General features: G+C 37.2%; 1 protein-coding gene across 1 annotated transcript in view; it reads left to right on the forward strand.

Annotated features, from left to right (window-relative positions):
• Positions 1-12,718, forward strand: part of ANTXR1 (ANTXR cell adhesion molecule 1) — a 331,895-nt gene that overhangs the window by 72,798 nt on the left and 246,379 nt on the right. The window contains exons 7-8 of the mRNA XM_044660903.1: positions 2,788-2,856; positions 6,786-6,866. Of these exons, the coding sequence (XP_044516838.1) occupies positions 2,788-2,856; positions 6,786-6,866 (150 nt within the window). The remainder of the gene's footprint in view (positions 1-2,787; positions 2,857-6,785; positions 6,867-12,718) is intronic.

Genomic DNA, 12,718 nt, shown 5'->3' on the forward strand with positions numbered 1-12,718 from the left:
ATGAGAAAGATAATTTGTTACATGATTGAAATGTGGAATTCACTTTTAGGAATTTCCTTCCTTTTAGGTTTTAAATTTTTGATTTAAATTCTCTTATTCAAGGAAAAGAAAGAATAGGCACTTTAAACAACATTGGTTCAAGTTTCCTTGAAGGACTAAAGTTTACTGTAGGTGTGTGGTGGGATCATGCACAAACCAGATGAACAAGTGAATGAGCAACATAGAGATCTGGAGAGAGATGGACAAAATGCATCTGAGCAGAAATAGAGGAACTGATCCTGACCAACATATTCATTCCAACCAATGACCAACAGCTGAAGGCTCCTTTAATTTATTTATTTTTTTTTGTGCCCAAGCAAAATTTTCTTCTGCTTAGAAGAACCTCCCTCTACTGGCAATTTGGTTTTTATTTCAAAGCAGTAATGTTTTAAAAAATTAAACCTGGAGGGAGAGAGTACTTTAGAGGAGATGCATTTCAAAACTTTGTTCTAAATATGTATGAGTAGCTAAACAGAGGAGCAGGAATAATATGGGAACTAATATGGTATGCATTTCCTGAATATTTGGCAAACGCTTAAATATTTTCGGGCAAAAAAATCGCCTGTGGTAGGTAATGAGTTTAGCTTAGTTTGGATGCAACAAAAATCCAATATAAAAACTCAAAAGGAAAAAGTCTGTAGATTAAAGAGATTGTGTGCTAGAAATCTCTGCATAGGAGATGGTGGAAAGGAATTTTGTGTATTTTACATGCACATACATTAAATTCAGAATGCCAGATGCCTATAAAATCATGCTTTGTGGGGGAGAGAAAGAAAGAATAAAATATTTTTAAACCTCCTAATCTTATTTAACTGTATATGTAGTTTGACTAAAGGTCAAGAAAGGGAGTTGTTGTAAGAGAGAAGGTTGGACAGGTAGATAGCCACTAGATTACAAAGGATTGCCAGGAAAAGGCTACATTTAATTCTGTAGGCTTTGGGTGAGAGTGATATCTCTGAAAGGTTTGTGATCCATCAAATGGTAATCACCGCCAGTATCATCTTTATGGTTAAGGGAAATTTTCTGTAAAGGTAGGGCTATGGCAGTGATATGTAGGGAGAGAACACTTAATTTGGAGTCAGAACACATAGATTTAAATCCCTGCTACTTATTTCCTGTGAGATTCTTGATTGGTCTTCATCTTCCTAGCCGCATTTGTAAAATGAGAATGGTTCCCCCCAACTCTAAATCTTATGATCACACCTACCTGTAAGCTCCAAGCTAAGATATAACAAGGTTGGAGAGTTGTAGAAGGGAGGAAAAGTGGGAAAATTACTTTTTTCAACTGAATTCAACAAGTATTTATTTAATACATACTATAACCCAGTACTGTACCAGGTAAAGTTCTCTTTCTAGTCCTAGATACGAAATTCAGGGATTATGTAATTCAGAAGGCAGAGTCTTCAGTTAACTAAAAGTTATATATTTCAAACCCAAATGAGATTTTCTTCCTCTCCTCTGTGGCTATACTTCTATAGTAACTTGCATAGTGTAATAGGCTATATTTCCAAATATACTGCATTCTGGAGGGAGTAAAAAATCCAATAAGAACAATGTGGTTAACCTTACAGCTAGCTTTTAATTAATTAAGGGAATCCTTTTGTCATTTATTTATGACCTAAAATGATTAAAGAAAGATGATTTTTGTGATTTTTTTAAATCTTAGGAAGCCATCCTAAGAATTAGGTCTGAAATGTCGTCAGAATATACAAATCAAAACTATTCATCTCAAATAATGATTAAAATAAAATTGCTTAGGTATAGAACTGTAATAAAAGATCCCTATCCTGACAGTTAACTGGCCTCTAATTTTACCTCATGAGATGCAGAATGGTGCCAATTTGGGGTCAAAAGCCCTAGGTCTTAGTAGTAATGTATCCTTTAGAAAATCATGTAGATTTTTCTGTTAAAATCTCAAATTTATTATTTTGTTACATTAAAATTTTAGGTACTCCCTTCCTCCCTCATTTCCTCTCTCCAGTAGAGAAGGCATCATTTGATAAAAAGATACCGTATATATATATACACAACTATATCTTGCTTATTTCTATATCAGTTCTATCTTTGGAGGTGGGCATACTAGGTCATTCTTCAAACAATATTTCTGTTGCTCTAAATAATGTTCTCTTCATTCTGCTCATTTAAGTCTCCATAATTTCATGTAGGCCTTTCCATGATTTAAAAAAATTAGCAAATTTCTTATAATGCAGCAGTATATCCTTATAATTTACAACACAACTTGTTGGGCCATTCCCCAATGGATGGGTAGCCCCTTAAATTCCAGTTCTTTGCTATCACAAGGAGAGCTGCTATATATATTCTTGAATATATAGATTCTTTTCTTTTTTCCCTTATCACCTTAGGAAATTAACCTAATAGTGGTATTGCAGGATCAAAAAGTTCACGTAGGCTTCTGAACCTCATTTTCTCCATCTATAAAATCGGAATATTTTTTCATTGTCTACTTCACAGGGCTCTTGTGGGAGATGTGCCTGATAAATTTGAAAGAGCTCCAAAAATGAGCTGTTGTCATTGTGTACCCATGATATCAGAATAAAAGTTTATCCTGAAATTTGAAAAGTATTTTGCTGCTTAGTAGAAAAATTTTTTTATCAGATTAAAATGTAATATAGAAATATGGAAACTGAACTGTCCTGGAATATTTCGGTTGTCTTGTTTGTTTTTATTCCACTGAGTGATTCTGTGATCTTCCCTTTCTAATTTAATTTTTTCATCTTCCCGTCCTAGGCTAACAGATCTCGAGATCTAGGTGCAACTGTCTACTGTGTTGGGGTGAAAGATTTCAATGAAACCCAGGTATGAGCAATGGTTTTCACAGATTATGACTGATAGGAAAGGGCTATTTTAACTGCTTCCACAAGCAGTTGCCTCCACTAAAACCCTGCTCCTATGTTTCATCGCAGCACGGAGATGGCCTTGGATTCTCGAAAGCCATGTCAGTGGAGCACAAGCCCTGACAGGTCCTACCAAGCTGGAAAGTCTTTGAGTATGGGCCCGGCAACGGACTGTGTGTCTGTCGTCCAAGGACCAGCCTAGCTAAGTGCTGAAAGGCTCATCACCAGATGGCTGGCTGCCAGGTGATAGATATTTCTGGCCACAGCAACTTTTTAAAGTATCCACTAAGGTGTGGAGGGGAATCTATGTCAGTGAAGGAAGTACTTATACCAGCAATACTATATGAACAGAATACAAGCAGTTACATCATATGAACATATTGCAGAGGAGTAAAAGTGGAAGCAACTCAGTATGGAGCTTGGCATTAAATGATACGTATTCCTTTTGATTTGAGAATTTTCAGATATGTTAGGGAGGAATTTGTTTTTGCATGTGTCTCATGGTTCCTTAATTATATGTAACCACAGTTATTGTATTAAGTATAATCACATACATAGGACCATAACAATATAGCTCTGGAGGTAGAAGAGCAACTAAGTGACACTGGATATAAAGTTCCATGCCTAGAGTCAGGAAAACTCCTCTTCACAAGTTCAAATCTGGCCTCAGCCACTTACTAACTCTATGATCCTGGGCAAGTCACTTAACCCTATTTACCTCAGTTTCATCATCTGTAAAATAACTGGAAGATGGTAAACCACTCCAATATCTTTCCCAAGAAAACCCCAAACTGGGGTCATGAAGAGTTGGACAGGACTGAAACAACTGAATAGAGTTGCAATGGGCCTCAGAGACTATCTGATAGAACCCTCTCATTTTACAGATTAAGTCTAGATAAGAGAGCTATCAGGTCTTCTCATCTTCAGGTTTACCTAAAATCCAACCTGTGGGAAGTAATTGGTCTAGAGATGTTGAAAGAAAGGCCGGGGTGGCCATTGACTGTAGGCCAAGCACGTCTGGGTAGAGGACAGCCACTACTGGAAGAGTCTTATAAGTGGACTGAGGACTTTAGCATACCTTTGATAAGCTGCAATCTAGAGTCACATAAGGGAAGCAGGAAATTCTTGAGCATAGCTCCTATCAGAGGTGGAAGAGATGGAAAAGGTGTTCCATCAGTGCAGAGTAACTGTTCAATTCATTGAGCAACCCAGGCTTTAATATAGGTAAAGTGCTTGAAAAGAAATAAGGATAGTTAAGATAAGAGAGGGGAAATGGGTAGAGCTACACATCACATCTCTGGAGGCCATTAGAACTTTGTCTTTGGAATTCTGATCTGAATTTTTCAGATAATTTAACGGAAGCCTGACCAACTGGGGCAGATATTATGCATGTGGGTAGAATGTAATATCTAGTGCAGAGGACCAGTGAGGAAGATGTAACCAGGGAAGAGTAATACACATAATATTCATCAAGTTAATTAGAGATTAATCATAGGCTAGAGAAGTAATTATAATCTAAAATGCATAAATATTAGAAGTCAGAATGGTATAGCAAAACATATATTGTATTTGGTCTCAAAGAAAACAGATTCCTATTCAGGGTCTGCCATCTTGTTAGATATTTCATCTTGGACAAGACATTTAATTCCTTACTGATTGTCCTCAGTAAAAACAAGGGACTAGAATAGATCTCATGGTCTCTTCCAATTCTAATGTCTTCTTAGCTTATGATCAGAAGGTCAAGATAGATAGGGGATACAAAGACCAGGAAGAGCAATCAGAAAATATATATGAGCCAATTGAAAGGCCTTTTAATGATTGGGAAAATAGCCAGTAACTTAGAGGACCATAAGAGTTGGGAGAAGGCAGAAGCATTTTCCCCATACTAACTAGTGAGCAGAATAGAATTCCAATGAAATACATAAATAGGATGACAGAATTTAGAGTTGAATGGTACCAGAGAGATCATCTAGTCCAAGAGTCCTTAGTTGTGTCATAGACTATTTTGGCAGTGTGGGAAAGCCCCCGGACACCTTCTTAGAATGATGTTTGCTGCCTACCTTTCATTTCGATTAGACCAGTGGTTCCCAAACTTTTTTGGCCTACCCTCCCCTTTCCAGAAAAAATATTACTTAGCACCCCCTGTCACATACTACCACCGCTCCCTTACAGTTATTCACTGCCCCCAAATGTACTTGTGGCCATCACTGCACCCCTGGATCATTGCAGCACCCACCAGGGGGCAGTGGCGCCCACTTTGGAAATCACTGGATTAGAGGCTAAATGAAAATAATGAAAATATGTTCTTTCCCCAAGTTCATGGACCCCAGATTAAGAACTCCAGGCTATTCCTCTCACTTTACTCTTGAAGAACTTACTTTTGTGGTTTAGATGAAGATCTTCTAATAATCAAACTAATGGCAAACACCAATGCCATAACCAGGTTCTCTGATTTCAATTATAATATTCTTCCTACAGTAACATTCAAATACATAGTAACATAGTTTTAGTTTACAGTGGAGAGACTACCATAGAGTAACTAAAAATTGGCCTTTTTATTTAGGTGTCTAGTTTTTGCATGTCTTCTAAAAAGATCTTGCTTGGGGAAAGACTTTAAGAATGAGAGTAAATAGGAGAGAGGAAAGAGAAGAAGACAGAGAAGACAGAAGGAAAAGAGAGGAAGGAGAGAGGAGGAGGGTAGAGAAAAGGGGAGGAAGAGGGAAGTAGGGATAGAGAGCATTATTAAGAACTATGTACCAAGCAGTGTGACAGAGAGAGAGAGACAGATAGACAGAGACAGAAAGAGTGACAGAAAGATAGGCAGAAGGATAGAGGAGGACTTTTTAAAGCACTTTTAAGCATTTTATTACATGCCAAGCACTATGCTAGACAGTGAGGATGTAAATACATGCAAGATAGCCCCTGCCCTTAAAAACCTACAATCTAATAACTAGATGAATTCTATTTTATAAACAAGTCCCACTTTGCCCGGGTTTTTTAAATCTACATGAAATTAAATTCTACTGTTTTTGTATATTCTCCTGAAGCTTTTTGAAATCTTGGGTTTGATAATATAGCCTGACCAGTTAATTCCACTCACCTAATGTATTTCTGTGCCAAGAAAGGTAACAGAAGATTGATTTTTAAACCCATCTCTGATTCTACTATTTAGAAGAAGCGTAAGGGCAGAGATGGAGAAGCCCAAAGATTAGAAATGGAATATAAGAGACTCACTAAAAAAAAAAAAAAGGATTTTACTATAAATGTTCATAGTCCTGGTCTACAATTGGCTGTGACAATCAGGAGGTTGGAATAATAGAAATCTCAGGGTCATTCTGATTAGCCTCCTTTCCTTAACCCAGGACTCTGCCAAAAAGAAACATTTGAGTTCTCTAACATTTGAGCCAGTTCCTATAGTTACTTAGCTCTCTCTAGGTGGAAGGAGAAGGTCCCCAGTCATCTATATCCTTAACAACCAAACTTACATTTATTTTTAAAATCTATTCTGAAAGGGAATTTGAATCTGGTTGAATCAAAGTTGCCAACAGGCATTTGGGTGAATGGAAGAAAAGTAAGCCAATGGCCTAATCCCAACTCCATAAATACATCAAGTCAGACCAAGTTTTCTCCTAAACAGGCCATTTTACCTCTTCTCCCAAGGAGAAAATTATTAAAACAAGTGTCAAAATTGGAGCAGAACCCTTTTGACTTTACCCCAGGGCCTGCCTGGTAAGCTCATTATCATCGATGGCTTTGTGGTTAGTTCCCAGGGGGCCACTGAAGGCCTCAGGTTCCTCCTCTCTCTGAAAGGGGTTGGAGAGTCTGGAATTGCATTGCTTCTCCCAGAAAGTTTCATCCAAACCTGACACATATGTATTTGTATATTCTTAGCTGGCTCGAATCGCTGACAGTAAGGACCACGTGTTTCCTGTAAATGATGGCTTTCAAGCTCTGCAAGGGATTATAGACTCAGTGAGTATTGATGCTTTCTCTTAGACTGGAGAACTGGGGCAGAGGGCAGGTAGGTTGGTGGATGGTCCTCTCAAGGATCTCAATTTTATATCAGGCTGGACAAAATAATTTTTTTAACTTTTCTTTTAGCACTTTGAAGGACTAAAAGGGATATAGGATTTGCTTTCTTTAATTTCTGCTACTTCCCTGACATCTCTCTTCTTCTCCCTTCCCCTTCTCCCATGCCCTTACCTTTTCTTTTTCCTGTAGCAATTTTGCCCTAGAACCTTAAAAAAAAGAATGGAAAGAATAATGTTTCTAGCAATTATCCAGATGTAGGGCTTGCTCCGAGACTATTGCAATGTGAAAGTTTTGATTCTTAGTTTCCATTTGGCTGATCACAGCCTTTCTAGCAGAAAATGGTTAAAATAACTACCATTTCTGTGGTTCCTGAAGGTTCACAAAGTGCCTTTCTCACAACAAGCCTGAAAGGAAAGTAGCGTAATTATTACTGGCCCCATTTTGCAGAGGAGGAAGCTGAACCCAAAGATGCTAAATAATCTGTCCAGGGTCACACAGCTAGTTAATAATGTTGGGACTCAGCCTAAGACCATGCACCTCCAAGTCCAGGGCTGTCTCCACTGACTGCAATCACCATCTTTCACTTAATTACTGCTAAATTGGAGTTCCCATCTGCCAGTTTTTAGGACTTTGAGCTAACCTTCTATTTCAGTCACATGAATGAAGTTTTGGTCTTGTTTGTGTCAGGCTTGTTAGCCCTGTAATTCTGGACCTGAGAAGTTTATTACACTCAAGTGGGAAGGATTCAAGTTCAAAATTGTGCAGCAATTCCATGTTTACAATCATTCCCCTATACCCTTTGTTTACTGATAGCCAAAGTTGTCCCTCTGGCTCAGTTTCCTTTTGTTTTTATTTTCATACTGCATGGCTAATGGGAAAATGTATGGCTATGGCTTCCCTTTCAACAATCTGTGAACATTGAGCCGATACCCATGGTTCTGTTGGAATATCAACTGGTGCCAATTAAAAAAAAATTCTCAGTTGGCAACCCAGAATCCTTGTAGCAGCTGTTTAATGAAATACAGAAGAGCTCCTGCCTCCGCCTCCGGGTTATGTGACAGAACCATGGCCAGTTTTTCCTTTTTGGAGACTTATTAGGCTCTGGGATTCTGGACTGAGTAAACATAATTCTTCCATATGATGGTCTTTTAAGTACTTAAAGGCAACTATGGCGTCTCCAGTCCCTCCTCCTAGCCCAGCTCCCAAGGCGTCTCCAGGCCATTCTTTATTGGCATGTTTTCAAGTCCTCTCATCACCCTAATTACCCTTTCCCAGATAAACTCCTTACCAATGTCTGGCCCAAAAGGTGATTTGCTAAAGTGGAATGTAACAGATCAGTCACCTACTTTGATCCTGACCTAGATTCCTAAGAGTCTAGGGCCATGTAAAGTTACTTTAGTTTAGTTTTGTTTTGTTTTTTGCTTTTTTGGCAAGATGTGTAGTGGCTGAGAACTGTTCCTTGAGGATCTTGAGCTTGAATTGGAGTTAGAAGACATGGGTTTAAGTCCTCTGTCTAAACTTACTAGTTTTGAGACTTTGAACAACTACCATAATCAGAGTTCCAATTTCCTCAGTTATAAAATAAGGATTATAATATTTTTTACCCCACAAGTGAGACAAACACTTTGTGAATCTAAAAACACTTCAGAAATTCAAATTATTTTTATTTATTTATACCTATGGATTCATCTCACTAGGTAGAACCTCTTCCCATTGAGTAGCAGACCCTAGAGCCATTGCCTGGTCCAATTAGTGACCTATTTTGGGTTTGTGATGTAGATGTGTTGCTTGAACCAGTGAAGTAGAATTAGCCTAGCAGCTAGCTGGTTCAGTGGATAAAGGGCTCAAGAAAACCTGAGTTCAAATGTGGCCTCAGATCCTTGCTAGCTGTGTGACCCTGGGCAAGTCCCTTGACTTTAGTTTCCTCATCTATAAAATGAACTGGAAAGAGAAATGGCAAACCACTCCAGCATCCTTGCCAAGAAAATCCCAGATGGGTCATAAAGAGTTGAACATGCCTGAAATGAATTAAACAACAATAATAACAAGCCAAGATTACCTGTGCCTCTGTTTGATAGATCTCACTTAGGGGCAGGGACTGAATGATGATGCATGGGACACATTCGTGGTGGGAGTTCAGCAAACTGTGATAGTAATGTTTTCTTTCTTGAACAGCAAGGAGTAAGCAATAGGTCCTTCAACTAACCTATCCTGTGATCAGAGTAGCTACCAGAAGATAAATGAGCAGGAGTCAACGACAGTTGATTCATTCAATTCTTGGAAGGTCATCAGCAATGAGGAAAAATGATAAAGTAATGGGCCAAGAAAATATGGCAGAAATTAAGTTAGAAATTCAAGCAAATGGGTATTTTCAAAGCTGTGAGCTTATATAAAGGGATATGTTTTTTATTTGACTCCCTCAGTATGACCATGGCACCTAGATGGCAAAAAGGATAGAGTATGGGAGTTGGATTAAGGAAATTCTGAGTTCAAATTCTGCCTCAGATATCAATGGCTGTGTGACATCAGGCATGCCACTTAATATCTCTGACTCATTTTTCACATTTGTAAAAGGGGGGATAGTAATTGTGCCTACCTCACAGGGTTATTTTGATGGCCAAATGAGTAAACATATATAAAGAATTTTATAAAACCTTAAAGAACTATATAAATACCAACCCTACTTAGCTTTTATCATGTCAGAGAGTCCCTTTGAGCTCTTGGGTTTGGAACTGAACCTGCTTCTTCTCTCCTGCTCCCTAGTTCTTTCTTTCTTTTTTTAACTCTTACTTTCTGTCTTAGTAATAACTCTGAGACAGAAGGACAAGATCTAGGAAATGGAACTTAAATAACTTGCCCAGGATCATACAATTAGGCAATGTTTGAGGCCAGATCAGAACCCAAGACCACCTGACTCCAGGTTTGGCATTCTATTCACTATGCCATCTAGCTGCCCCTCTTCCTATCTCTCATCTGTTGCTAGCATTTCACAAATCTGAAACACTGATTTGGAATCAGACATATATTATCTATAGAACCTTGCCCTAAAATATCATAAGTAAATAATACTTGTGCCAGAGTATCTATGGGATTAAAAACTTGAGTAATTCTTGGAAAGTGTTTCCTCTTCACTTAGCCAATTTATAAAAATGGCAGATTAGCCAATGCTACAGCAAAGAAACCAATAACATTCCATTACCTTAAAAACCCTAACTTGTGTATTTATTTCTCAATAAGTAGGCACCCATTTCTAGATTTTGAGAGATTTTTTTTTTTGCTATCATAGCAGATGCTGTGACTAATACATTGATTTATATGGAAACTTTTTTTCTGTCTTTGAATTGCTTGGGGAAAATAATAATAATAATGCCATATTGTTATTAATAGTATTTATGTTCTGCTTTAAGGTTTGCAAAGCACTTTTACAAATATTATCTAACTTTATCTTCACAGCAATACTGGGGGATATGTCCTATTATCATTCCCATTTAATAGATAAAGAAATTAAAGCAAAATAATTTACACAGGATCACAAAACTAAGTGATTAAGCTAGGATTTGAACTCGGGATTTGATGACTTCTGGGTCAGTACTTTGTTCACAATGTTATATAATTTGCTTGCGATAGATGGTCAAAAGTGGGATTGCTGGGTCAAAGAGTATGAATACTTCTTTAATGACTTTTTTCGTAAAATTCAAATTACTTTCTAGAACCAATTTGTAACTCTACCCCCAGTGTATTAATATGCCTTTCCCCCTACTGCTTTTACATTATTGACTATTTTTTATCTTTTATCATCTTTACTAATTTAATGCATGGGAAAAGTCTCAGAGTTATTTAATTTTCATTCCTTTCATTAATAATGATTTGAATCATTCTTTCTTTGCAGTTTTTATGGTTTCTATTTCTTCTGTTAAAAATTGTTCAGATCCTTTGACCACTTACCTACTGGGGAAATGGCTCTTGGTCATATATATTTGCAACATAATTTGAGTATTAGATTCTAAAAAATTTACTTGATGCAAATACTTTCCAACTCAATAGTCAGGTTGTTATACAGTTTTTAAAAATGTCATATAATTGGCATTGTCTATTTTAATTTTTTATGATGACCCCTGTAACTTGTTTGGTTAAGAATCATCCCCCTATTTGAAAAGTAATTTTTATTTTTTTGAAAAGTTCTGAAACCTGAAATCTTCTTTAGTTTTTTTTATGCTATGACCCTTTATCTTTATTCTTTGTGAGTTAAATATGCTGTTTTTTATTTTATTTTATAATTTTTTATTTTTAGAAAAGTTTTCCATGGTTACATAATTCATGTTTTTACTTTACCCTTCACCCTCTCAAACCCAACCGTAGCTAACTCATTTCCACTGGTTTTAACATTTGTGGTCAGTCAAGACTTATTTACATATTATTGATACTTACATTGGTGTGGTCTTTTGGGGTCTACATCCCCAATCATGTCCACACCAACCCATGTGTTCAAGCAGTTGTTTTTCTTCTGTGTTTCCACTCCTGTAGTTCTTCCTCTGGATGTGCATAGTGTTCTTTTCCATGAATCCCTCAGAATTGTCCTGGGTCATTGCATTGCTCCTAGTACAGAAGTCCATTACATTCTATTTTACCACAGTGTATCAGTCTCTGTGTACAATGTTCTTCTGGCTCTGCTCCTTTTACTCTGCATCAGTTCCTGGAGGTCGTTCCAGTTCACATGGAATTCCTCCAGTTTATTATTCCTTTGAGCACAATAGTATTCCATCACCAACATATACAACAATTTGTTCAACCATTCCCCAATTGAAGGGCGTACCCTTGCTTTCCAGTTTTTAGCCACCACAAAGAGCTCAACTATAAATATTTTTGTGCAAGTCTGTTTATCTATGTTCTCTTTGGGGTACAATCCCAGCAATGGTATGGCTGGATCAAAGGGTAGCCATTCTCTTATCACTCTTTGGGCTTAGTTCCAAATTGCCATCCAGAATGGTTGGATCAGTTCACAACTCCACCAGCAATGCATTAATGTCCCAATTTTGCCACATCCGCTCCAACATTCATTACTCTCCCCTGATATCATTTTAGCCAATCTGGTAGATGTGAGGTAGTACCTCAGAGTTGTTTTCATTTGCATTTCTCCAATTATTAGAGATTTAGAACACTTTCTCATGTGCTTATTGATACTTTTGATTTCTTTATCTGAAAATTGCCTATTCATGTCCCTTGTCCATTTATCAATTGGAGAGTGGCTTGATTTTTTATACAATTGATTTAGCTCCTTGTATATTTGAGTAATTAGACCTCTGTCAGAATTTTTTGTTATAAAGATTTTTTCCCAGTTTGTTGTTTCCCTTCTGATTTTGGTTGCATTGTTTTCCCTTGTACAAAAACTTTTGAATTTAATATAATCAAAATTATTTATTTTACATTTTGTAATTTTCTCTAACTCTTGCTTGGTTTTAAAATCTTTCCTTTCCCAGAGATCTGACAAGTATACTATTCTGTGTTCACCTAATTTACTTACAGTTTCCTTCTTTATATTCATGTCTTTCACCCATTCCAAATTTATCGTGGTGTAGGGTGTGAGATGTTGATCTAAACCTAATCTCTCCCATATTGTTTTCCAATTTTCCCAGCAGTTTTTGTCAAATAGTGGATTTTTGTCCCCAAAGTTGGGCTCTTTGGGTTTATCATACACTGTTTTGCTGACATCACTTACCCCAAGTCTGTTCCACTGATCCTCCCTTCTATCTCTTAGCCAGTACCATATTGTTTTGATGACTGCTGCTTTATAG

The sequence above is a fragment of the Gracilinanus agilis genome, chromosome 2 (assembly GCF_016433145.1).
Source record: "Gracilinanus agilis isolate LMUSP501 chromosome 2, AgileGrace, whole genome shotgun sequence".
Classification (NCBI taxonomy): Eukaryota; Metazoa; Chordata; class Mammalia; order Didelphimorphia; family Didelphidae; genus Gracilinanus; species Gracilinanus agilis.